The sequence below is a fragment of the Phalacrocorax carbo genome, chromosome 2, assembly GCF_963921805.1.
Source record: "Phalacrocorax carbo chromosome 2, bPhaCar2.1, whole genome shotgun sequence".
In the NCBI taxonomy this organism is placed as follows: Eukaryota; Metazoa; Chordata; class Aves; order Suliformes; family Phalacrocoracidae; genus Phalacrocorax; species Phalacrocorax carbo.
In genome coordinates, this window is record NC_087514.1 from 16,264,439 (window position 1) to 16,292,237 (window position 27,799).

General features: G+C 39.4%; 1 protein-coding gene across 1 annotated transcript in view; it reads left to right on the forward strand.

Moving 5' to 3' along the window:
- The first annotated feature begins 8,050 nt into the window (after positions 1-8,050).
- Positions 8,051-27,799, forward strand: part of EIF3H (eukaryotic translation initiation factor 3 subunit H) — an 89,910-nt gene continuing 70,161 nt past the window's right edge. Inside the window, exon 1 of the mRNA XM_064442205.1 lies at positions 8,051-8,208. Coding sequence (XP_064298275.1) covers positions 8,089-8,208 — 120 coding nt within the window. The 5' untranslated portion in view covers positions 8,051-8,088. The remainder of the gene's footprint in view (positions 8,209-27,799) is intronic.

A 27,799-nucleotide genomic window follows, 5' to 3' on the forward strand; every position in this document is an offset into this window, starting at 1 on the left:
CAATCAGAATCTCCCCAAGAGCAACTTGTGTCCGTTCCCCCTTGTCCTCTCCATGTGACTCCTTGTAAAAAGGGAGTCTCCATCTTCTTTGTAACTACCCCTTAAGTACTGGTACATGGTGATGTGATCCCCTCTGAGCCTCCTTTTCTCAAGGCTGAACAAACCCAGTTCTCCCAGCCTGTCCTTGTATGGCAGGCTTCCCAGTCCTCTGATCATCTTGGTGGCCCTTCTCTGGACCCCTTCCAGCCTGTCCACATCCTTTTTGTATAGAGGGGACCAGAACTGTACACAGGACTCCAGGTGTGGCCTGACAAGCACTGAGTAGAGCGGGATAATGACTTCTTTCTCTCTGCTGGTGATGCCCTTTTTGATGCAACCCAGCATCCTGTTGGCCTTCTTGGCCACAGCAGCACACTGTTCGCTCGTGTTGAGCTTTCTGTCCACCAGGAGCCCTAGGTCCCTTCCCACAGAGCTGCTCTCCAGCCAGGTGGATCCCAGTCTGTACTGCATTCCTGGATTATGTTTTCCCAGGTGCAAGAACTTACACTCCTCCTTGAACTTCATAAGGTTCTTGCTGGCCCACTCCTCCAGCCTATCCAGATCTCCCTGCAGAGCAGCTCTCCCTTCTGGAGTGTCTACTTCCCCACTCATCTTGGTGTCATCAGCAAACTTCATCAGGCTACACTTTATCCTGTTATCCAGATCACTTATAAAGATATTGAATAACATTGGGCCCAATATCGATCCCTGGGGGACTCCACTAGTGACAGGTTGCCAGTTTGAGAAAGAGCTATTTACCACCACCCTTTGGGTGCGGCCTGTCAGCCAGTTCCCCACCCACTGCACAGACCACTTGCCTAGGCCATAACACATAAATTTCTCCAGGAGGAGACTATGGGGGACTGTATCAAAGGCCTTGGAGAAGTCCAGGTAGAAACTGTCTACCACCCGCCCCAATCTGGCAAATGCTTGTAGCTTGGCGAGAAGATCTTGGCCCCTGTTCTCTCAAACTTGTCCTGTGTCAGACTTTTTTAATCTGAATATATTGCTTTTGGGCAAATGCTGGGCTCAGTGGTTATCTCCAGTAAGTTTTAGCACCAGACATGCTTAAATATGAAATTAACTGATGTACAAAAAAGAAAAGGGTAAGGTTTTCAGTTAGAACATTTGGAAACAGATCTGTAATAAATAAACACAGGACAGTAAAACATTGTTGGAGTGTGTCTGAAAATATTTTCCTAGGTGTATTTTTGAATTTTTCTGAGGTACATATAGGCCACAGAATAAGATTCAGCAACATTTAATATGCTAAATTATATTTGTCAGAATGTTTATTATTCATGGCTGGCTCCTCTTTACATTGCCTTGGGGCTGGTTTTGAGCTTTTGAATTTTAGCCTTCATCAGGTACATTCATCTTTTACAGTACCCATTTTTCTATTATCTCATGGGAAGGCAGCATCTGGATTTATAATAAACATGGCTGTGAGAAACCCTGGTTTTTCTTTAAGGATTGGTATGAACTCAGCAGATGATAATTTTGTATATGGTAAAGCTTTCTGCACCTTTCTGGCTCTACTGTTATCATAATCCTTAGTTAGGAATTTTTTTTCTGGATTAAATACCATAACTGCCCGTCACAGTGGTCCCACATTAACTGTCTTGTAAACTGTGTATCATAAGTACACATTTAATGTAGACATTAGGATATTTAGTTTCACTATATACTGGTGACTTCCATGGTAAGAAAAAGAATATCTATACAGCAGACATCTATACAGTCCTTCAAGTGACTGCTTATAGTAGCAAATACTTTGAGAATGTTCTGGAGGACACAGGTTTTGCAGGCAACTTCAGCTTTCTTGCTAGAGCTGGAAGAAATTATAGGGCTAAAAATAATCAGTGGGATTCTTGGCAGCTTCTCGAATGTTATACCAGCTTTTTTCTCTTTTTGTGACCTTGAACCAAATTCACATGGATGATTAACAAAATCAGATCTTACCTAATTTAACTAAATATTTTGTCTTTCTGAATAGATATGCATCACTGATAGATACCATTTAGTTCATGCGGCACTTTTGGTTGATGCAGCATTCTAAGATGTACATGTTAAACAACCGGTTTCATTGGTCAGGCATTGGAACAGGCTGCCCAGAGAGATTGTAGAGTTGCCATCCCTGGAGGTATTTAAAAGATGTGTAGACGTGGCACTTCAGGGCATGTTTTAGGAAACATCATAGTGTTGGGTTGATGGTTGGACTTGATCATCCTAGAGGTCTTTTCCAACCTTAATCATTCTGTGATTCTGTGATTCTATGCTGCTGTAAGGACACACAAGGGCATCCATCCAGAGCAGCCTCTCCTCCCTACACTCTTTGTGGAGATCTGCACCAGTTAGTTGCCATCCTGCTCCCTCTATACTCGCAGAGCTTGTAGAAGCCCTTAAGATTGATGTAAAACTGCAATAACCTAGAAAAATAGGAAATTTTCATTGAGTACCCAGGACTGGAATTGTAACTTCAATTTGGGCCGCAGGGAGAATGCAGAAGAGAGGATGATATCTTGCCAAACACTGATAATGTGACAGCAGATGTGCTAGTAGATAGAGTGGAAGAATGGAGTGATGCTTTACATCTTGTCTCCTATTGTGCCTATGAAAGCATCATTTTGAGCAAAACATCCCTCTTGGCCTTTTAGTATTTCTGATAGAAAGTAAATATATCAGGTCCATTTTAGCTAGTTCTTTTAAACAATGATATGGTTTTACTTTGGAGATTACAGGAAGCTGGAGGATATAACACATTTTGGATTTTGCTTACTTTCATTTGTTTCCTCATTTCTTGTTCTCCTTAGAGAAGGATGTCATCTTTGGCATGTGATAGCTTGTGTGTCATCAAGAATCAGGAAGTGCTTTAGCTGATTATGAAGATAAAGCAGAACCAATTGACATCAAAAAAGAAGTTACGTGGGAAGCCTACCTCAGACAAGAAATTATGGTTATGGCCAAAATTCTGATTTGTGCAAGAGAATTAAGCTCCGTTGCCTGAGATACCATACATGTCTTTTCACCCTTTCATTGATTTTAGGGAGAAATCAGTTAACTGGGAACAGAGAAGTAGAATCCTTACATTGTGGTGATAAATGAAATATACTCTCTATGCTTACATAATTTTCTAACTTGGTACTATAGCAAGAGTCTGGCTTTGCTTAGAAACATATAATAACTTTGTGCAAATAACTTTTCTTTGTTTTACAGGTCAAAGTTAGCACTCAAAATGTCCCAGTCTTTTTATCAACTACGTTTTTAATTAGGTAATTTATTGTTAATTCTGATGTAATTTTTTTTCTTCCTGTTAGTTGTATGCTAAAGGTGGTGAGGTGCTTTACTAAATGATCCATTAATAATAAAAAATAAACATCTGGAACATAAAAAGAGTGGATAAGAGTAGAAGGTAACTGAAAACATTTATTGGAAAACAGTTACTGAAAAAAGCAGAGAAAGAGTTGAGTAGTTAAAAAAACAGCTTCCCCAAGAGAAGAGCTTATATTTTAAAATATTTCCTTCATGTGCAGAAGTACATTATTATGCTACTGTCTGGGATAGCTGCTCCATTTTATTTTAATATAATGCTTTACATTTAGTCAGGCAAATGCTAAAAGGTTGCCTGTTTAAGAGCATGGCTGAAACCATGCATGGCCTCTGAAACCTCTGTTCTTAAAGAAAAGAAATTGAATTTTCAAAGTTCACATTCTGGTCCTGTAGTTCCTTTATTGCATTTGATGTTTGTCCCTAGGGGTTTCTATGCTGTTGCAGCTCCCACCTTCACCATTTTTCTATCACTCCTGCACCTTATTACTTTCCATTTCCTATTTCAAATAAAAAAAATCCAATAAAACCAATTTCTTCACTTTGATTCTCTTGAAGAAAATTAGAAAATATTGTGGAATGGACTTCAGTATTGGCATCAATACTTTCTACAATCACAGTTAGCTCATGACAAATACTAGTACTTAAAAACTCTTTGGCACGAAACGCACACGCAGTTATGTAGCCTGATCTTAAATTTTCACATTGAGCTCCTCTGTCTAAAGTAGTAAGTGTTGGAATACCTAACACTAAAGATTATTATTTATCAGTGAAACAGAATCCTGTAGATGCTGTAGACATAAGTGTAGCAAGGGCCCGACTTCAGTGACTTGCATATGGGGAAGTGATCAGTGATATCTGAAAGAAGTGGGTGTAGAGTGCTACCTTATTTATCAGGGAGAACCTTTTTAACATGGAGTTGATACACCAGGGGATATTTCATTTCCTTTAGACTTAAAGTGCTGCGGTCAGCAGAACACAAATGGCTGAAACCCCTGAATTGCATGGGATTTATACACAACGCTGCTTCCTGAAGCTGTAGTTGGTGTTTGGAATTGCCTGCACATGGCACGCAGCACTGCTGAACATAACTGTAGTTACAGAGTTATACATAGTGGTACAAGCACGCACTTGGCAAAACTGCGTCTACTGGAGAGACCCGAGGCAATGGTAGTTATTAGTGCAGCTTTGTGTTTGGGGTGCTGTTGTGTCTCAGTACAAGTACAGACTGCTTGATGTCTATCCTAAGTGATTCTTCCCTATTCCTCTATACTTTTTGATAATGAAATTATGGTGTTCATTATGCTTAGAAATATTTGGATTTGCTGAGAGGGTAGGGAGGAAAAACACAGAATTCAGGCACAACACATTTACCAAGTGGTAACAAGTCATTGCAGGTTAGCCAGTCTCTGGTAACTACTTGTGTGCATGGTCTTAGCCTGCAGCATACACAAACGTAATTCAAGTTGGTTTAGCCCTTAAGGTAAAGTCAGTCTGACAACTTGGAAGGGATTACATCTTTGAACCCTTAATCAGATAATTTCCATGTAGCAACACTAGTTCTGCTCATAGCGTTGGTACAGTGCAGCAGTGCTGTAGAGATAAATGCCACATCTGAATTCTGCCAAGGTTTCTACTTAAGCAGGACTGGGGAATAAAACAGTTTTGTTTGGTTCCAGCTGCCTTTTGATTTAGAGTATAATTTTAAAATGATTAACAGAGTTTGTGCACTACATGGATTTTCTAAAATACTTTGTGATGGAAGTCTTCTGTTTTGTGGTTTTCCTGAGTAGCTTGGGCAAAGTTAGTAAAATTTTTCAGTTTGATATCCTTTTTATGGCCTCCTTTTCAAGAATTCAGTATTTTCAATGGTGAATTTTTCTATGGCCTCTTGCCTGCAGCGATCTGCTGAGTTCTGTAAAGTAGAAAGTTGATATTTGTGTTTTATTTTTCATGTTAATCATAATTAACCAAATTGACTGAATTACTCTGGCAGTGCATTAAGTAATGTGAGCCCTATGCCAGTACCTCGAATGCGGCTATTTTGGGTGCCCACAGCAACCTCTTTGAACATGCTGATGTTCTGTGCTGTAGCTACTTGTTGGTTTGGGGTTGGTGTGTGGGTTTTGTGTTGGTTTTTTTTGTTTTCTTTTTAATTTTAAATTACATCGAGTTTCTGTTAAAAACTGATAGGCAGGAATAATGCATTACATTTCACAGAACCACAGAATCACAGGTTGGAAGGGACCTCAGGGGTCATCTAGTCCAACCTTTATTTGTCTTATCCCGGGAGTTTTCATTCCTTTTCAGCTCTCTAAGAATCTGCCAGTAGTAAAGCACTGCACTTTTATTGAGAGAAGGTGTGTTTTTTCTGTTTAAATAACTTTCACCAGCATCTTTGAAGTAGCCCACAGATCTTCAGAAGTCCATGGACTAGAGTTGAAAACCACTATATTACTGTAATACTGTTTTCTAATCTTAGTTTTCTTTAATTAAAGCTATTTGATCATATTTATAATTAAAACTGAATACGTATGTGTATATACCAGAAAAGTGACATATTAATATTGAATCAACGAACTTTGTTCTCTAGAAAAACTTCAAAAGGCAATGCCGGTGGGAGTGCAACATTCAGTCATGGAACCCTGTGAAGGGTAGGACTCAAATTTGCAACACCTACGTGATGGCTGAGCTCATTGGCCACAGCATGCTGCCTTGAAACTCTGGGTCATTATTGCATCAGCCTCTCTACAAACCTATTTTTTAGAACAACGTGCTAATCCCGCTGCACATGCACACTTCAGTCTCTTTGGGGCACAAGGCACATTTGACCTCAGTGATGCTGTAATTCTAAACGACACCCTTAATCTCTGTTTTACAGATTTTTCCCAAAGGGAAATCTAACGTGGGATTTGTCACACCTAACTTTAGACGTCTATTGCGAGGTGTTCTTAGCTAAGCTGGGTATCTAGGTCTCTTGTTAGTTAATGCAGATGTGGTCAGTGATATCAGTGGCATTTTGGTTTGCCTTGTGGGGATGATTATTATACTAGATTCTTTGGCTGAATTTGTTCCAGCCCTGATGCAGGCTGCTAGCAGGAAATATTCTTGTGTTGTTAAGGCCACTTTATAGGCACAGACAAATGCTGGGTCTGCATCTGCTGGAAAATGCAGATATTCTGTGCTGGTGCGGCCTCACCTTGAGTGCTGTGGGCAGTTTGGGGCGCCACAGGACATTCAGAATATAAAGCTACTAGACAGTGTCCAGAGAAGGGCCATGAAGTTGGTGAAGGGTTTAGAGGGGAAGCCATACAAGGAGCGGCTGAAGTCCCTTGGTTTGTTCAGCCTGGAGAAGAGGAGGCTGAGGGCAGACCTCTTTGCCGTCTACAGCTTCCTCCCAAGGGGGGGAGGAGGGGCAGGCGCTGATCTCTTCTCTCTGGTGACCGATGACAGGACCCGAGGCAATGGCAGGAAGATGTGCCTGGGGAGGGTTAGGTTGGGTATTAGGAGAAGGTTCTTCCCCCAGAGGGTGGTGGAGCCCTGGAACAGGCTCCCCAGGGAGGCAGTCACTGCACCAAGCCTGATGCTATTCAGGAAGCACTTGGACAACGCCCTCAGAGATACAGTGTGAATTTGGGGTTGTCCTGTGCAGGGACAGGAGTTGGACTTGATGATCCTTGTGGGTTCCTTCCAACTCAGGGCATTCTGATTCTATGATACATCTTTGTACTGTCGTTAGTAAATATGTTCCCCTCCCCCAGTTAGAAATTACTGTCAACTACATTGTTGAAAAGGGTAACGGGGAATTTTTGAGGTCACATATTTGGCATAGTGTCTGGAGAGCTTTGGAGTGTTTGGTACATCTACCTTTCACAGCCCACCCCATTTTTCAGAAGCATGTGTAGGGTTTGAAATACTTAAAAAACCCAAAACCAAACCAAACCAACAAAAAGAGCAACAAAACCAAGTCAACTTTCAATGTAACACTTAAAATACATTCCTGGGAACAACATGAGTAGGTCATTCAGGCTTTTGCTTGTATCCAATGTTAAGATTTTGTATCCCCTCTCAGTGCACTGATGATACCTTTCTCAGGACGGATATTCCATAACACTCTGCTTTTTTACAGCTAAAATCCAAAGCTTTCAAATCTGCTATCTCTTGGAAGTGCTTCTCCCTCAGTATCACTCTGGTTTATTAGGTGTAAACCTGCCTTCCCTCCCGCCGGGGAGCCCACCCTGCGCCCGCTGCCCGCACCAGGCCTGGCCCAGCGGCACGGCTAACTCTACGTGGCCGCCAGCATCCGAGCCGCCCGCGGCAGCCACGGAGGGGCACGGCCGGAGGGCCCCGGGCACTCAGGCGCGGTCTGCCAGGCGCCAGCCGCCATGTGGAGCGGGAGGTGGGGAGACAGGCCCTCGGGCCCTCTCCCGTCCCGGTTCGGGCGAGTTGGGATGGACAGCAGCGCCTTGCGCAAGGCACAGCGTTCTCTCCTACTCCAGAGGCGCGCGGGGCCGTGCAGGAGCGCCCGTCCCGCCGCCATGCCACGCCATGCCCTGACCTGGCCTGGCCTGCCCTGCCATGGCGGCCCGCGGCGGCACGGCGCATGCGCTCCCCGCCCCCCCCCGTAGTTTCCGCCCGGAGCCGTTTCCCCGCGCGCCGCCGCGGCCCCGCCGCTGCTTCCGGTGTTTCGCTTTTCTCTTTCCGGCCGGTGCGAGGGGAAAGATGGCGTCGCGCAAGGAAGGCTCCGGGGCTGCTGGCGGCGGCTTCGGCGCGTCGAAAGGCAAAGGCAAGGCTGCTGCCACGGGCGACTCGGCCGTCAAGCAAGTGCAGATCGACGGGCTGGTGAGCGGCGGGGCCGGTGGGGCGGCCGCTAGCGGAGGGGCGGGCGGGGCGCGGCGGCCTCGTGGGGCCGGTCCCGTCTGTGGGGCGGGGGCCGGTGCCTGTCCGTCCGGTCTGGGGCCGGTGTCTACCTTAGGGCCGCCCGGGCGCCCCGAGGAGCGGGAGCGGTTCCGTCCTCCTCCCGATGTCCCGCACCCGCGGCCGGGCTGCCCCCGCGCCGCCCTGGGAAGGGGAGCGCCGCCCACCCGGTGCGATTCGGAGCAGGGGCTGGGGCCGGGCCTGGCGGCGATTAATCGCTTTTAAATATCCTCTTTCTGCGTTCAGCTCCGCGGCTCCGGTGCCCGGGCTTCCTGCTTCCACCTTTCATAGCTCAGACTGTTGAAAACTGCACAGGTGTAAGCGCACGGTGGGGTTTTCCCTCATTCGTCGTGCTTTCTGCCTTCTCTGCCAAGACTGCTAACGCCTGTTGTGTCTTATTAATGCGAAATAAAAGAAAACGACGGATTGAAGGGGCTTAGCAGAGGATGAAGCCATCCAAATAGGGGCGAAACTTGTGGACCTTAAGCGAAAGAGTGTCTACTGAAGTTGTTTCTTGGCTTTGCTACTGGATGTTTTTGTGTCTGTTCATGCCTCATACAACTGATATTACTCACAACAATGTAAAGTGGGGGGAAAAAAAAAAGTTACTTAAACTTCTTCAGGATAGAGGCATTGTTTGTGACTTCTTCATTGTCTTTCCCAAGCATCACTGGGACACTACACCCAAGTGTGAAGGAGAATCAGTATGCTGGTAGTGAGAAGGAAGATCATAGTTTTGGGGCAAGTTTTGAAGCCTACTTGGCATTTATTAGTGATAGTCCCCAGTCATTAACCTGGAGCTGCACATTATAGTAAATGTTTTGGAAGAGGGAGTAGCTCTTATGAAAGAGGAAATTTGAATTAATCAGAGTATTTCTGCAGTATTCTGTTCAACTGTCTGCATATCTGTGGCTTTGGTGCACATAGTGTTTTCAGGGAGTGGTGAAAACTGACTAGTTATGAAATGTAGCCCTGAAAATATAGCAGCTGACAGCAGACTGCTGCTGTTGCAAGCCAGATAGACAGTGGGGTGTGTGTGTGTGGCTTTCTATTAGCAAGTTTGAGGAAACAATGAAAAAGGGAATAGTGAAGAGCAGGCTACAGGTTGGTGCCTTTAATTCCCTTTCTGTGTGTGTAAAAGTTGTTTCAGAACTGTTCTCTAGCAGATACGGAATCTGCTTTGTGAACTACTGTTCATGCTAATGGACTCCGAGTGACCCTGATGGTCTGCTTTTGACAGTCCAGCACATACCTATGAATACTTCTTGCTTTTTTTTTTGCCCCCCTTCTGTATATTTCTGGTACAGCACAGTGGTGCCTCTTGCGTGGAGCCTGTATGGAGGATGATAACTTAGTGAAAACAGTGGAAAGCTTTCACCTTTCTACCCACTGAAGATGTCTCCCAATGGATCTTCCACAAAACATTCTCAGGACAGTAACAGTGCGGTTCACAAACTTCCATGACACCTGTGGTGAAGGGAAGTGTCGGCATAAATTTGCTTGCTATGTAAATAAAGTGGCTTCTGTTGCAAGTCCTTAGAATCTCTTACTGAAATTCTGCTACTGCTAAAAGGTTTCTAATATCTTACCAATTTAAATTTCTTATCTGTGCTCTCACAAAGTAACAAGACTGCATTGGTCAACTTGGTGATGACCAGGGTGATTATGTGCCAAAACTGGGGATGAATTTTGGTGAGTGTCAGGGAAGTTAGTGCTACTTTTTTTGTCTGCTGGTGCCTCATCTCTTGGCCGTGGCATAAATAATCCTTTCAAATGGGACTGCTTTGAAAGCAAACATATGTTATGTAGGTTGTTTTTGGGTCTGTGTATGCAAAACAGAAGATGCATTGGTCTTCTGTATATGTGAGAATGTGAAAGTACTTTTAGAAAGCTAGTTACTTCAGAGGTACAGTAAAGTGAAAGAAAATAATATTAGTAATGAAGAAAAGTTCTAAATGTCAGTATGTTACCTTAAAACATAATACATAATGATGCAGCAGTACCTGCTTTTCTGACCTCCTTTTAAATACAGTACAAGCGGAGCATCCTGTAGTTAACTTCTTTTTAATTTTAATCTGATTAGTTCCTTATTTTATTCTGTAATGGTGTAATTTGGATTTAGATCCAAAAATTCAGTCCAAAACAGAAAAGTGCAATTTTGTTTCAGGTAACACAACACTAAATTAAAAAGCACTGCCATGGCAGGAGTAAAAGCTAAAAAGGAAAAATCTGATAGGCTAAATTCCCATAACTTTTTAAAATGTTAGTACTATTAGAGCATTTTGCAAAAGAGAAAAAAAAGGCACCAAAATTTAGGAATATTCAGTGAGAACTGTGTCACATTGTAGACACTTGATAACTTGATTGAGGTACCTGAATGCTTGTTTATAAAATCCTTCTGAACTTAAATCTGAATGTGGATTTCCCATCCTCACAGTTTGACAGAAAGGAGGGGAAAAATACAAATTTGTACCTTTTCTACCAGCTTTTTTGCTAGATAATTCAGGATAATGTGGCTAGCTACTGGATCAGCATCATGATGAAATTCCAAGATTTTATTCTATTTTTGATAGCTTGAACATGGTTTTGTTTTCTGATTAATTTTTGAGGTCTGTAGTAGTCAGAAATTATCTGTGTATACAGTTATATTGGCAGTTTCGAATTAGGAATTACTTTTGTAAGGCGTGGTAAGCAAAAGTGGGTGATGTCCTTCATCCAGGTCAGGAATACAATGAACGACTGCAATATCAAAGAAAATTGACTCTGTCCAGTTGCTTTTACAACACAGGAAAAGACACTGATTGCGTGTGGATTCAGAGCCATTGATGTTGAAGAGGTTTGTTAAATAAGGCATCTTTGAGGTGCTCTCTTCTTGCAACGGGCCATCTTTTGAATTATTGAATTGAATGGGTATTTTGGTTTAGACTATGTGATGAATAGCAATATGAGATTTCTGCTGTTCCTTTTAAGACAACATTGCGATCTACTTTGGGTTTATTTAGTAATAAAGATTAATAGCAGCAGCCTATGCTTGTTCTGCAGACCACTGTGCTTAACTCATCCCTAGTGAGCAGGGATGTGTAGCCTATGCAAGGATTTGTACAACTGTAAAGGGTAAAATAGTTTCAGTTGCATGGTTTGGAAAGTCCTGATATGTCACTGGTCTATGCCATCATAAAGTACTTGTGCTGATTCAGCTTGTATTGATTCAGCAAACAAAGTATCCCATGCGTTTTAATTTTTTACTTTTTCAGTTTTTCAGCTTTTGCTGATATAGCAGCATGTCAGAAAAATTACACGCTTAATGAAGAAACCTACAGTGAAAGCAGTTTCCAGTGTAGGTGGTCTGGTCTTTCTAAGCAATTAGAAATCGTAGGGTGAAAAATAACTCCTCAGAAACTCACATTAGAATGTGCTTTTTCTTTCAGACTAGATGTAAGATTTCCTGTGTTTGTTTTTGACCATCCTGAGAAAAAGATTGAAGATGAGTGCAATACATCACACTTTGTTGCCTTTGCTTCCTGTTATAGAAATTTAAAGATATTCCATTGTGTTCTCTCTGCTCAAGTAGCCCAAAAAAACCTGTGTTCACGGTAGCGGTGATCACATGCATAGGATATTTCTGTCTTCCCCACCTCTTTCTTTCTTTCTAGAAACAGTAATTGTAAATTTTATAGTGAGTGTCCATCTGCAATAATCACAGAAGAACAAATGATGCTTTCAGTGTAAGAACTGAAAAATAAAAAAGAATGACTGGGTTTTGCAGCTGGTTTGCAGTGGGCTTTTGGACCTAATTAGAGCTCACACCTTCTTAAAGCTATTTGTTAATTTGGAGTATCGTAAGCTTTTTTTACCTTGTGCAGATTGCTTTCTAAAGGCATTTTTAGAAGGTGAGCGAGCTTGTTCTTCACATAATCTCCTTACTCTGCTCAGCTCACTACTTGCATGGTGTCCGTAAGAAAGAGAGCTCTCTTGAAATAAGTTTAGTTTCCTAAGTTTAGTACAATCACCAGCAACTTCGGAAGTATAGGTGGAAGATCATATATGAGCATGGAAATATCATGCAAGTTTGCCTTCTATAGGGAACTAGGCCAATAATTCTACTCACTTAGTGTCTTATATTATTGTAACGTGTATCTGATGTGGTCACGTCAAACTGTTTTGTAGTTGTGTTTTAAAAGTACAGGGTTAAGATCACCTTATGATCATCTTTTGCCATTTGAGGATGTGAACTTAAGCAGAATTCAGACATATGAAGATTAAAAATTACTTTGGTTTATTATTAGTTCTGTGTCTTCTGCATTCGCTCACCTGCCTGGTGGTAGATCAGGGTAGCTAGTTCTAGAGGTACCAGCTGCATTCACAGTTGATCGCAACTGTATTTAATTGTGGACATGCCACTCAGAGATTGGAAAAGTTGTGGTTGTGACCAGACATCTAGGAGTCCCTTGTAGATAGTTAAATTTTGTGTCTCTCCACTTTTTTATTGAAAGAAAGGATGTATAACGTAGGCTTTTTCTAAGCCTCACAAAGGGAGGAGAAAGGGCAGCACAGCTCTGGCGTGTGTGTGTGCGAGGAATGTGTGGAAGGAAAGAACATAGGCTCTCTTCCCAGTTGCTCGCGTGCAGCAGACTGTCCGATCCCTTTTTCCTGCTGAATGGGGAAGTAGCAACAAATAACACCAAATTTTGTAACGTGTAGCTTTTACTACCCTTGCTGGAGGTCCTTCTGTTTTTTGTGTAGCTAGTGGGGTCTAGGTATATGAGAGCCATTCTATAGCTTGAGTGCTTATATATTTCTGGCAAAATCCATGGATGTAGTTTAGACTAGGATGTGCATGACTCTGTGAGCCATTTTTTCAATGCTTATAAGCTTGCTAGATTTTCAGTTTCACAGTTGTATGACCCTTTGTAGCAAGGAACTCAAAAGCCACTCTCAGGATCTTCCCCAAAGGAGTAGTAATTATCACATGCTGTCTGAAATAAATGTAAAGCAGTGCCATGATTTGCTTACCCTTTTCCTTTTTTTGCAAGAGGTGATGATGGACTTTTACTTGTTGTAATTCTAGAAATTCTTTAGTGGGGGCTGATTCTTTTTGGAATTCAGCTTCTGAAATTAATCAGATTTGGTTCACTGACAGTATGCTCTTTTCCTTCAGTAAGGTGCAATAAATTTCAAACTGTAAGCTGATGGATTTTGGAACACAAGCATTAGTTATTCCTTTGAATAGAAAGAAATTTTCAGGTTAGCTGAACAGACATGCAGTTTTCTTTTATGAATACCTACCTGTGCAGTCAAGTGACCTTCTGTGTAAATCTACCAAAAGGAAAGATGTGCTTTCCTGTTTCTTGCAGGAAAGCAAGGGAGAAGGTTAGGTTACCAAAGGATTGCATTTAGTGATGTCAAAATGCAGAATAAAGTCCATAAATTTGCTGGAACTTTTACAAGACTCTTGGACCTACGCTTATTAGTCTGAGTGGTCTGAATTTGTAAAGTTGGGTATGAATATTAATTTTCTTTATTCCTACAAAACACCTTAAGCCTGAAGTTCAAACTTCAATTGCACATCTAAAACTTTTGTAGCTGTCTAAAAATGATATATTTTCTGGGAGTGTGGTTAGTGGGTCTGTAGATTGATACAAATAGCTATATTGAAAATAACCTTTTCATGGAATCACATGAAAAGGTTTTTTCATATCTTGGTATATTTTTCCTTAAAGCTAACAGACATCATATTTCCTCGTTTTCATTCTTTGTCCTATACTCATTTAGGATCTGTATTACACCATGTAACAAAAAATATTTATGTTATTCTTTGGTGTTATGGCTGTGTCTGTCATGAAACACTGCTCTGTTGTACAGGGCTTCAGATATAAAGTCACTTGTTGCTGTTTTCTTCAGAACACTGTTATTTACTTGTTTTCCAGTGCAATATTTGAAATTAGAGAGGGTAAAAAGGAAATACTGTGTTAATTTTGTGCTTATTGGATTAATGATAAAGGTACTTGGATTTCTTGCATCTGCAATTTTAAATAAGAACCATTATAACCATAGAAGAGTGTGTAATGAATAGTTCTGATCAGCTGCATTTCCTGATATTTATTAGCTCTTAAACTGCAAGGTTTTTTCAAAATTACTACTCTGCTGCTGCAATTTTTATGTGACCTCTTTTACATATGCACTGGATTATAACCTCTAACTATATGAGTGCTAACTGTTTACTCTATAGTACCTTTGCATCTTTTCTTTCACACAGCGAAGTCAGTAAATGAGGCAAAGTGGACAGAGGAACTCTGGTACTAAAGTAGCTGTGCTGTGACCGTGAGAGCAAATAAAACAAGTTAGTTTGTTGTCATTAAAAAGTCTTGTCTTCTAGTTTGCTGCATTATTATAATGGCAGTTTGCAGGGTAACCTTGTTTCACGTTTGTAGTAACTCTTCAGCATTTGCTTTTGCAGTATTATTGTTCTTGTCAACAAAATAATCTTATGTATGAATATTATTTAGGCTCAGTATAACATTGCTTTACTGGAGGTAGCGGGTTGATGGCTCTAGGGTGTTGTGAGACTTTGGTGGTTTTTAATTTCCAGGCTGGTTTCCCATTGCTGCGTAGCCTAATCTTCCAAACTTGTACACCTGGGTAAGCTTATTCCTGGGATACCCGCAAGTTTAGTTTTGTATAGGGAAGCAGCATGCAGATTCTCCAGTTCTTAAATTTGCTGCTGCTGAAAGTACCAGCAAACGGTGTAGTCCTAGTAAGAGATTCTGAATTCCCATCAGAGTTTGAAGACTTTTCTAGAACACTTTTTTTAGTGAAACTTCTAACCCTACTCAGCTATCTAAAACTACTTACCAAAGGCCGCCTCTGCATATTTCTGCAGTTCTTGCAATTTCAGTACTTATATTGGGCAAATATAAGGCTGTAAAAGCAGAGATGAACTAGTGTATCACTTGGAGACGTAACATCAGGTAGGATGAATATAATTTTTACTAGAAGAGCACAAAAGCTTATGTAATATAGAAATTCAACTAATATTCAAAAACAGAGTTATTCCGTGGGTGGATTGTGGGTCATGTCTGACCACTAGTATGTAGATAATGAGTATATGCAAACTTTCTTCTGGGAAAATAATGCAGCTGTGGGTTGGGTGATAGGGATCTTTTAGCAAAGCAAGTGTGCTGGCTGCTAGGCTGAATAAGTGTTTTATATTAATCAAGTTTGCCTTCAGAGTAGTCACAAGGAAGTATGTTGTTACTGGGAAGCTGTTTCATTCTTTGTAAATCGTCTGCATGACAATTTCTAGAAAGGAAAATAAAAGTAAAGGAAAATAATTCCTCATCCAACTAAATCCTTAAGCACTAATATAAGGCTTTTTTTCCCTTTTTGAAATCCTAACCTCGTCAAATTATGTATGCATTAAAACATTTATATCCAGTAATGCTTTTGGAGAACACAGTGGTGACTGCCTGAATAAAGTTTTCTTATACATTGCTCTTGCATAACAAAAAAATTAGAGCTTTAACAACATGCTAAAGCATTAATACATGTGTCGCTTGTATTATTTCATCAATGAGAATGATGTTTCCTTTTTTTGTTAAATCACTGCATATTAATTCTTATGACATATTGTAGAATGTAGCAAATGCTACATAGAAACCTATAGTCATTTTGAGAAGTCTATTCCTTACTTTCATACCTGCTCATGTGGAAGGCTTTAATACCAGTAATAAATTGCCATTCTGTAGTTAATGAATATTGCTAGAGCTTTTAACAGAGCCTTTATGGATAGCAATGGGTGATGCATACCTGAATCTTTAGGCCATCAAACTCTGAGGTGAGGGTTAGAGGCCATGTTAATGCTCAAGACAATCTTCTAATGCCAGATAATATTTGTTCAAGTTACTTAATTCTTTGTCTTTGAATACATATTTAGGTGTACTTCTTAAAGTTTGTATAGTACTTAAACTAAACCTTAAGATATCCTTGTCAGTTTATTTATATTAAATACAAATATATATTGGCTAAAACATAAATATGTCAAGAAGATGGTTAGAAGTTGTAGGCCTTGTCTGCATTTGTGCTTGCACCAGTGTGGCTATAGTGTAGACATTTCTCTTGTCTCAGGTATGACTGAGTAAATCAAAGATTGTTGCTTTAAGCTTCATTGCATCACCCCTGATTCGGTGATGGTGTAGTGGGCCTAATGGTTTGCATTCTTACCTATGGTGCATAGAGGGGGTTTGTATGTACGTATTTATTAATGTAGATGATAACATGTGAGTCTACCTTTTTAAAAACACCCTAACATTATTGAATTTTTTTTTCCATAGTTACACTACTCATGGTTGTGGTATTTAAATTGCTTGTGCCTTGCTTTCTTATTACCAGCCATTTTTGTCCTAAAGACGTATGACAGAGAGGATTGTATCCTCAGCTGTTAATAGGGAAAGCCTAGTTGGCTTCTTAGGTGAGGAGCTCTTTAGGATGGTATGTTTGATCACAGTAAATGATATAAGGTACCATGTTTACTGAAAATCGGTTTTTGAGACTTATCTTGCAAATGCTTGTTTAAGCACTTTTTCAAATGACAGCACTTGGAAAGAAAGCAATCAATTTCTGTAGTGTCTGAGAAATAGGTAATAACAGTGAAGCCTGTATTGAACTGGCTGAAAATCTTTGACATGTCTTAAGTTGTGAAGATTGTGCTTTTCCTAGCTTTTCTTGCGGTTTCTTCCTTTCTCCTTTACCCTTTTTGGTAAGGATACCAAAGAGGTTCCTCTTTTTTTTTTTTTTTTTTTTTCCCCAGAGGTTCCTGAAGAACACCCAGACTGTTCTCTCTACTTTCTTGACACTGCAGAGCTGTAGAATGGCATTTTAGGATGTAACATTCTTCAGGCTGTATTGTGTTTTTTGTGTCCTCCAAAGAAGTTCAAATGAAATTTTAAGTCCAAGTTTAATCTCTTCGACTTTTTGACCCATTTCCCTAAAAACTTAGATCAGATTAGAATGGCACTGAGAGTTTGTGAATTGAATACTAGCTTGATGCGTTCTGTCGTCTCCATGGTTCAAGGCATCCATGAAGCATTTTGTGTTAGTTGGGTGATGTGTATAAATTTTCTGTTAATCTTCAGGTACAATGAATCTAAACCAGGGGGGACCTTCTGACATAGAATCCGTGCTTACATTCAGAAGAGAAAGTGTTGAGGTATACTAGCAAGTTGAAAGCGGAAGAACCTCCTTGGAATAAAAGACTTCCCATTTTTCAGGCTTAGTGAAGTTATGAGACATCACACTGCATTGGCGCTCGCACTCCTTCATCCCCTGGCTGGCTACCTCATTCGTAACACTTCAGCAGGACAGTTAATAGCACTCTGTGGAAAATGTCCCACAGTGTCTGACCTGCTGGGTTTTGTGAGCTAGCTTCGTCTGTTACCAGAGTAACAGTGATACAAATCAAAGTGGTAGGGAGTTGAGTGAAGTGTGCCAAGAATGTTATCTGTTGTCCGTGTTCTTTATGCCTCTTCTCACATGGGCACATTTCTATTTAAAGCAAAATAAAAAAAGATCTGTTTTTTGGTTTCTCTTTTTGTTATTTTGCTAGCCTAGGGTTCCCTCAGTTCTGGGTCTGTGAGTGTGTTTTTTTTTTTTTCTAGCAAGGAAGAGAGATTTGGGGTTTTTTAAATTGTAAACTCTTATTCTTGCTATTGATTTCCTTCTTAAATATAGCCACTATCCTCTTTGAGATTTCTTAACCAGGAACAGGTAAAGCACCCACGTCATGGTGGTCTGAGGATTAAAATTTCAGTGTGTCTTGCCAATGGATAGCAGGTATACTTGCTAACATAGCACAAACTTTAAATGATTTGTAAGAGTGCATTGGTGCACTCAGCATCTACTAAGTGTCATGATAAGTATACTCTAGTGAGACATTTAAAACTGGAACATCTGGTATCACTTCATACGGTGAAACTAGTGTGCTGACAAAAGGAGTTAATCTAAATGTGGAGGTGGTTTAAATGCGTCGAGCAGTATTACACTTCAAGACTTGAAGGGGAAAATATTATTTCAAAACACCTTTTTTTTGCTGTGTGTGAGGAGAAATAATGCATTGCCCTCTACACTGCTGTCATTAACAGTTAAACTTCTCATTATTTTTTGTTCCTATTCTGTGTATATCAGACTGGTCTCTTGCCTTGTAATTATGTATGCAGAGCTGTTGAAAACAGTAAATCGTGCTGTTGTGATATCTGTTTCACTGTGTTAATACCAAGGACAAGAATATTTCCAGCAGGTATCTTGAAAATAATTTTTTACATTTTAGTGATTAAAATGTTACATCAGAAACATTAGTAATAAGCATTACCTTTGTGTCTTATTTAGGTATTAAATTTGACTCTATTATCTATGAGTGGATAGCTGACAATTGCTGGCTTTGTTGCTGAGACAACATTATGTCCTTTTGCACACTGAAACATTAAATATTCTCCTTTGGTTTTCAGTTTATTGCAGCAAAATTAGACCTTTGAAGCTGACATGCAGCATGGTATAGTTGAGGGAAGCATACAAGATACAGTGGGCCATGGGCAGAAAAACAGCAGGTACAGGTACTGAAAGGCCCTTTGTGGCACGTATAAAATGAACATCTTTTATGCCCTATTATATCTTAGGACTTTTACGTCTACCTTTTGAGTAAATCTTACAGATCTTATGAGAGGCTGTGTAATAAGAACAAGTCTCTTGTTTTTCCTAGTCTTTGACAGAAGATAATATGTTTTCAACTTGTTGTTGCTGTAGTCTTTTTTTTTTTTTTACTGATCTTTCTTTGCCAGAAACATTTTTGGATATGATTACTTCGTGTGTTATTTTTCTGTATTTACACACATGCTCAAAATAAATTCTCAATGATGGTACGCTTTTGAGCATGCTGTTCTTTCACAATTTTTTTTTAGTCTTCAGGCAGCGTTAAGATTGCAGAGATGTGATACTTACTTTAACAACAATGGTTAGCAGTTACATGATGTTACTGCGTGTTAAATAGTCTCATCCAATACTGTAGTATCAAGAATGCAAAGGCAGTGTAACTGGTTTAACTTTGATAATGTCTTTTGTAACATGCATACACAGTGTTTAGGAATAAGCATGGAAATATTCTTGAGTGACTTGTATGTGGATGCTTATTTAAGATAATTTTAATGTTAATAGAGGCTTATTTACTCATTGGAGTTTGGAGATGCACCTGAATTTTGCTGTGTGTGTGCAATAACAGTCTAATTCTTTTATAAATGTTGGTCCTTTACTGGAAAAGGAGACTTAGGATGTTGCTTTGAGCATATAATGCTTGTCAGGCAAATATTGTATCCTCTTTGCAGTCCCTTTGCTGCACATCTTTCCCGTTCCATGGAGCCCCACGTCTGTGCAATACTCAATATACATACATACTTGTGTTAAGGAAGTGTCGTGCTTTTTGGTGTTCAGGATTTTAGTTGGAGGTGTAAGTCAGTTCTTGTGAATATTTGGAGGTTTTTTATGCATCTCTGGGGAAAATAAGCAATCTCAGTGACAAAATTCTTCACTAACATAGGGCTGAGTTCTGAGCACTTAAGACTCAGTTATTTTTCACTATTACATTATTATCAGTTAAAAAAATAAACTTTTAAACTTCTTCAATTTTAGATGACATAGGGTATTTACTGCAGCTATCATGTCACTTTTTGGGAACAATGTGAAAGCCATACTGCCTTATCCTTTGGCGCTCTCAGTGATAAAATTAGAATGGTGGTTTTTAATCTCACTGTCACAGTGGTTATTATTAGAAATGGAGTTATTCTGGAAGTGGTTTTCACGTGTCAGTGTTCAGATAGATGGTGATACAAGGGCAAGTCTTATCTCTATTTGAAAGATGAGGAAGCTGAAGCTTACCGATAATAACTGACTTTCATGTTTGTTTCCTCAATCTCATACTTTAAGTCAGCAGGAAAACTGAGACTCCGTGCAGGCTCTGTTCTTTGGCTTGCCCTACCTGTTACTAGGAGGATCTGTCTCTGTCGCAGCCCCTTAGCACATACCAAGCATTTGCCAAAAAGGATAAGTTCTTGAATGTGGAAAAAATTGTTGCGCAAAAGGTTATAAATTATTAAAATGACATGGAAGTCATGTCCACTAGGGATTTTACTGGTTACTTGGAAGCATCTGTTGAATACATATGGAAGTCATGATTTTAAGACACACCCTTAAATAGTATATGTATTCCAGTTTTGTTGTGCAGGGTACGGTCTTTGTAAAAGATCAGTAGTCTCAGATCAGCCTCTGTTTCTTCCTCCCCATCTAGCTCTACCCTATTTTAGTAATTTTTGGAGGTCAAATAGATAAGGGTAACAAATAGATAAGGGTAGTTTTTCTGCAGCTTCAAAATGATAACAGTTGGCACAATCTGCTTAATAAATATGCTGTTAAATAAAATTTGATGCTGCTTTTGGCTGTCATTTTCAAATCTTTTTATAAGAAGCTGCTAGAAGTTGATGCTGAAGAGAAAACCTTTTACTTGCAAATACACTACTAGCTCAATGAGCACTGTGAATATTTGAATGATGGTGATTGACTAATACACAGAACATATGAATCAACTATATGTGGAAGTATAAGCATAAGGCTCTGGTGTATCGAGCGGAAAATGTTGAAACTGTGCCTGCCTTTACTGCTTCTATATAATTTCCATATGTTGTACTCTAAAGGAATATATTCATCAGCTTTCATTCTTCAAATGATTGTTAGGTATTGAATTCATTAAAAGTAATAAATATGAATTGTATTGGTAATTTACAAAAATTGCCTGAAGTACTGAATGCTTTGCAAAGATTTGAGTTTGGTGAGGTTTGTGAAATAGGAGAAATAATACACTAAGTAGTCCTGGGGAATTTCTCCATCCCACTCAAAACTAGCAGAATTTTGGACATTAATCTTACTACAGCCCTATCGCTGCCTCCTGACAGTGTGCTAATAACATCTAATGCCCAGCTGCTCGTACGATTGAAGTCCTGGCACTGCCATATAGAAGTCTGCAGTGCCTGTGGCCCTGATGGTTTCCATGGGAATGAGCATGAATCCAGGTACTGTGAGATGTGTTATGAAACTTTGTATCGTGGAGCAATACATTCTATCAGTGTGTGAACAGGGCAATGGAGAATTTAGATATGCAAATGTAATGGTGCATTTTTACTTACATTGAGGCAGTATTTAAAGTGTACATTGTACACTTTACATTAAGTGTACATTGTACACTTTACATTAAGTGTACATTGTACACAGTATTTAAAGGCTTGCGAACAGCCATGGAGATGGTTGTTAACCGGAACTTGTTGTACAGTAAAAAAAAAAAAGAAAGAAGGAATGAAAATGAATGAAAAACAAATGAAAATGTAGTAGGACAAAAATCAGAAAGAGATTGGCCTGGTTGGTAAAACAAACCTTGATTAACACACACCTTGATTAAAATTCAGTACTTTCTTAAGTTTTAATAAACTTTGCTTTTCTTCACTGTTCAATGTCTTTTTCCTTTGGTGCACTGCTGTTTGTGCTGAACTTCTTCGTTTGCAAGAACAAGCAGCTCTCTTGGATGTGTGTAAATAAATGATTTAAACAGATGTTTCATGGTACCTACAAGACACTAGCTGATTATCTTAAGTTCCCGACAGAGTTGAGGAAAACCACAGCCTATGAAAAACCAACAGGCCTCTAACCAAACCCCAGTAATCTCCCCTTCTAATGTTGTATTTGTACAGAAACAGGCGTAGTGCCTGTACATTTCAGTTCTTCAGGCTGAATTTCACACACCTATTTATGTCAGTAGCAAAATCTTTTTCATTTTATATTTTAGATATTTACCAGTTTTAGTTCTAGGTATTAACTAATAGTTTGTTTCATGTTGTATGGTTTTATATAAAAGTCAGTGATTTTTAGAATTTGGAGTAGCTTTTTTTCACAGGCTTTACTTTTTTTTTTTTAAAATCCCTACAACTTTTGAAGTGTCCCAGTAACAGAATGAGTAAGAAGCTAACCGATGTGTACAGGAGGTGGCTGTGCTGCCAGTAGATACAGTGTATGTGTCAATTACTTGGCAGTGCCAATAGGGAGCCTGGACTTGCACTGTGTGAATGACCACCTTTGCTGGAAGACTGGGACTGCTGGAAGGTTCAGGCAGGCTGTATGGTTGTAGAGGAAGGCCCTGTTCTTGTTAGACTGCGTTTTGCTCTTGCTTGAAGGGAAATTCTAGAGCTCTTCAATAGCAGCAGTTTGGAAGTAGTTCCTCTTAAAAAGGGAAAAAACAAAATGACTGAAAGAGTGGATACTTACAAAGTATTTTATATGGGGTGTTATCTGGTGGTGGTTTAAGCTTTGCACTCAGTTTGCGTTGAACGTATTGCTGAGATACACACAATCTGTATAGCAGTTACAGAAAGTGAAAAATTACCTGAATGTGTACTTTCTGTAGACTGAGCTTCAGGGTAAGCAAGGTACAACTTTTCTAGCTGTGCCCCAAAGAGCGCTCATAACCGGTTAATGTGCAGGAAGGAGTGATAAAATGCTTCTTAGCATGGCACTTACTTTGAGTTGTGCTTTGAGTCAGCTTCTTACTGAGATAAAGTGCAAGGTATATTCTGTCTAGTGTAATGCTATGTATGGATATTATCACCTGTGTCCTGTTGGAAAAAAAAAAAAGCCACAGGAAAGTGTTGAGTTAGATGGCTATAAGTATTTTATGAGGCGGGAGGTAGTATGGAAAGCCATCAAGATTCCTCTAATTACAGGGTGGTACAGTTCCTAAACTAAGTAGAAGTGACAGAAAATACTGACGTTAAATCATTAATCTGTTATGATTTGGGTAGCTTTATTCAGCCTAATGTACATATTGTGGAGCTGCGCTCCTTTTTGAAGGTTACTGATGTTCCCTTTTGTAGTTAACTCATCTGAAATCTTGAGATTTACAAACTGAAAACTAAGCAGGTGATATGGTACTAACTGATGAGGTAAGTCACCCAGGGAACAAAAAGCTTTGGACACTTTTCATATGCTTCCTAATACTCAAAAGTATTCAAATAGTATAGGAGCATGCAATGTGTCGTGTGTGTCTGTGGCACACCCCACCCCCTTCCCCCCAAAAAAAAGCCCTTACAGTTCCAGATGGAATATTTTCCATTCAGTTTAACGTCGATTTCCAAAACGATCTGGTACTGAGGACCTACATGAGACAAAACCAACAGAATCCTATGACTTATAATTTCTATCCCCTGCTCGAGGACCACCTCAGATCAATATCCATTGTTCCTACTAGTTGAATTCAGGCTCAGCTCCAGGAAGCTTCCACTCTTGTGTCAGAAACAGATTTTGATACTTGTACCTGATTGAGATGGTATGAAATGGCATGCATCATTCTGTTATGCCTCCTATGTAATTACTGTTTTTAAGCCCCAAATTTCTGTCATGTTCAGAAATAAGTTTTTAACATCTGGAGTTTATTAGCTGTTGAATGACATACCATGTAATCTTACTATTCCAAGAAATGTATTTTCAAAGGCTTAGTAAATGTTGGTGTTGGGGCTCTAGCCAGTCAAGATGAAGGTAAAACGTTGTGGGGCGTTTCAGGCCTTCTGTCCAAGGGATGACTTTATACTTGCTTGACGGAACAGTGAGGGCTAAGAGTTATTATTTCTGAACTTCCTGTTCAGAAACAACCCTTTTTTAAAGTTACCTCGGTTTTCAGGTCTACTCAGTCTAGTCCTTTTGGCCTTAGATTTTGTACAGTATGTTTAGATTAAGTATTTTTCTGATTACTTGTCAGGGAATTAAAATATCTGTCAAAACAATTACTTTAAGATGTTGAAGGTCTTAATGGAAAATAATAATTATTTTTTTACTTTTCCTGAGGTAAAATTGGTCTAATGGTTGTAAGAGCTTTTATTTCAAAGTTAAACATGAGGGGAAAAAAAGAATAAATGTTTAGGCATTGATTGTGTCAGGAGCGTTAAAAAAATTAGCACTGCTGAATAAGAGAATCTAGAAAAATTAAAAAATCTCTGCAGATGATCTAGAATATGCGTTTTGGTGGATTCAAGGTTTGATGTTCATAATGATTTTCATGTTTCTCAAGATTAGCATAATGTGAAAAATTGAGTTTCACCTCTAATCTTCAGTTTACCTTGTGGCATGACTTTGTAGTGGCAGTGTTGTGCCATGAAGCTTTATATCCAGCACCTAAAAGCCTAGGTTATCAACCTGTTGGTTTTGCGCATTTGACACGGTATCTGCCAGACAGTGCTTTCTAGAACATGTATCTGTGGACTGCAGTGATGAAGTTGGAATTTTTTGTGTGTCTGTAAACATCTGTCTCCTTAATCATCCAGAGGAGAGTGTTATGTGTATTAGACATATGTTTTCTTACTCTTAACCGTTGCAGTGGTATCTTTAATTTACTTCAGAGTTCCTTTTCTCCTGGCAGGAAAGTTGAGAGACTTTGTTACCATCTCATCAAATGGTGCTATAACCAGGAGACAAATCAACTTGAGACAAGATTTTGCTTGGTCAGCTTCCAGAACTTGTCTTTTTGTAAGTCTAGGATAAGCACTTATCTGTAGCGTCTAAAAAAACCAACCCAACCCAGCACCGCTCCTCCCCTCCCCCTCCCCCCCCCCCCCAAACCCCAACCCCAAAATATGTTAACATTGCTCATGTTTCAGTCTATCTTGCTCTAGTTTTCTTTTTGCTTTTTTGCAGTCTTTGTTTAAAAACAAAGCCATTCCATGCTTACCTGAGGATTTCAGAACTGTTAAATTGAATTTAATTTCTGTGTAGCTAATTGGTTAAGTTTCTGTACAAAACAGGTTGTAGATTTGATTTTGGTGTAGTGTGTGCGGGGAAGCAAGCAGGGCCACTAAATTAGTGTAAAATTTGGTATGCCTTCATTTGGGTATTAATAAACAGGTAAACTAACTCTCTTTTTCCAGAGGTGCCATATATGCATTTTACTTGTGTCAGGTAGATGCCTTAATTTTAGGCACCTGATTTTAGCACAACTTAAACTCAATTACATGACTTGCTGTAAGTCATGGTAGTTGAGATCTATCCATCTACAGAAATATATTAATGATTCTCTCTTGAACTTTGTGCTAGAATTTTAAGTAAAATTGGTCGTACCGTAATGCTTAAATGTAAAAGTTCATGGTTTGAGTTTTAAGTATACATATGGAGAAGGCTTCATATGTCATACGGATGTATTCAAAATATATCAGACACTATAAGCGGTAATAGCTTTCAAGACTCTTTTGCCAAGCTAAACGTTGATCAGTTTCCTTGGTGTTAAATATTGAGAGGATGTGGGCGTCATGGCACCTTCCGCATTTGATGCCCATGTTGATTACGGTTGGTTTGAAAACAGCTACATAACACAGTGTTATTTACGCTCTCTCCCTATCCTCTCCCCAGACGCTGGCAGTTGGTGCTAGTGGTTGTGCCGACAAAGCTTTGAGTGAGAAAAAATGTTAAACATGCAAAAAGATTTAAAAACTTGATTTAAGACTAAATCAGCTTGTTACATCATGTATCCAGTGGGTTGACAGAGGCTCTCTCCTGTTTGATATCACATCTGTAAGACACAGCACAGGTACTGGAAATGTGGTTTCAATGTGGTGACTTTCAGCTCTCTGGAACACAATCATAAATGAATCTTCAATGCTTTGATTTGCTGTTGTCTCTCTTCAGAGAAATACCAAAATGTGCATCTTGGCATATTCATGTCCTCACAGTGGAATCTTCCCAGGACCCCCCCAAAGGCTGATGATACTTCAGTTGAGGGTTCATGTTATAGCTATTTTTGTAATGAGATACAAACTTTTGAAATTAACAACTGTGATGTCGGGATGTAGCCAAAGTTAAAATTTGGCATTATACTCCTACAGCTAAAATATGTATCTTTGAAGTTTTTAATAGTTTCAGAATGGTTCTTTTTTGTAGTATGACTTCATTCTTAATGTTTGAGCAGTGCTTTGAAGGTTTGAAGATTAGAAGCACTGCTGAACTGCAAGCTTTTTTTTTTTGTTAATTGAGGATTAATAGCCATTAAAATCTTGCAAGTGGCTTACTCCAAGTGATTAAATTGCTTTGGTATTTTGAAGAATAAATTTACAAGGCTGGGGGATGCGAGTTTTATTTAGTAGTTATTTGTATACCCTTTTCTAAAGAGTCTGTGTACCTGAACATTTCTTAATACTAACTGTATTTACTAAATCAAGCTGCATACCATTATTGACTTGTGTGTTCAGAGGTATCAGAATTTAGAAATCTGGCCTTTTTTTTTTTAAAAAAAAAAACCACAGTAGGTCAAGTTACTTGATACATTTTCTACTTGAGTATATAGCCTCTCCTGGCTGACCAGCTGCATTACTTAACAGTAACAGTTGAAATATGGTTTGGTTACTGTTAATTTCACGTAGCAATGGTGTAGCAGGAAGGGTCTAAGGGTATTTAAAAACAATTATATAGTTTGTACAAAGAACCAGTATCTTTTAGTAGATGAATAGAAGGATGGGAATTGTAAATAGTGTTTGGAAAGTGAATCAGCATTTGATTAAAGATGGGTTATACTGGTGTTCATTTAGATTTCTTTGGGATATTTTTTCTGTGCCATTTGGAAAAATTGATTTGTGTTTCTCAGTGTGTTGTGTTACTTGCATTATTTATATTAACACTTCTTACATTTATTTTCAGACCAATAAAACTATACAGATTCTGTTCTGATGCTTCATAAACATGGCATCTTTTCTGGGAAATGTCTAGATATAAATTAGTGTTCTCTTTTTGGGAGTTCGTGATTTACTCGGTATGAAGTGTTGGTTTGTACTGTTAAATCAGGGAATGTCATGGTATTGCCATTTGTATAGTGATCAGCTCTTCCTGCTGTATCTAGACTAGCAAACAAATGGAAAAAACGTTTTTAATATTTGAAACTGGTCTTGTTATCACTAGAGAAATAGTTCTACTTTACATTTGAAGGTCTGTTTTTAGTACTGAGACACAAGTTCCAGTGCATGTTTCCCTCATGGTCATATGGTAGCATTTTGATGGCAGGTTTTTCAATCCAAGTTTAAGAGCCTGCTATACTGAAGACTTGTGTCTTATGTGATAAATAAAACTCACCAGAACAAAGAACAAAATGAAAACAAGACTCGTGTCATTGGATGCATTTACAGATTTGTTCCTTTATCTTTTTATAAATGATTTTGGTAGCTAATGTATTTTTCAGTGCAGTCGTAAACCTGAACTTCTGCAGCTTGCTAAGGGGTGTTAAATTTAGAGTAGTGAGTTCATGACCTTCTCTGCTACCTTTTTCAGACTCTGTTAGAAAACAAGCTTGCAGGTAGGCCTAAACTAGGGTCTGCATCTCCCTGGATAATATCAGCTGCGGTCCTCAGGCTTGAGATTGAAAACTGCAGGCTTGTGTATCTTACTACTTCATTGTGTATTGGGG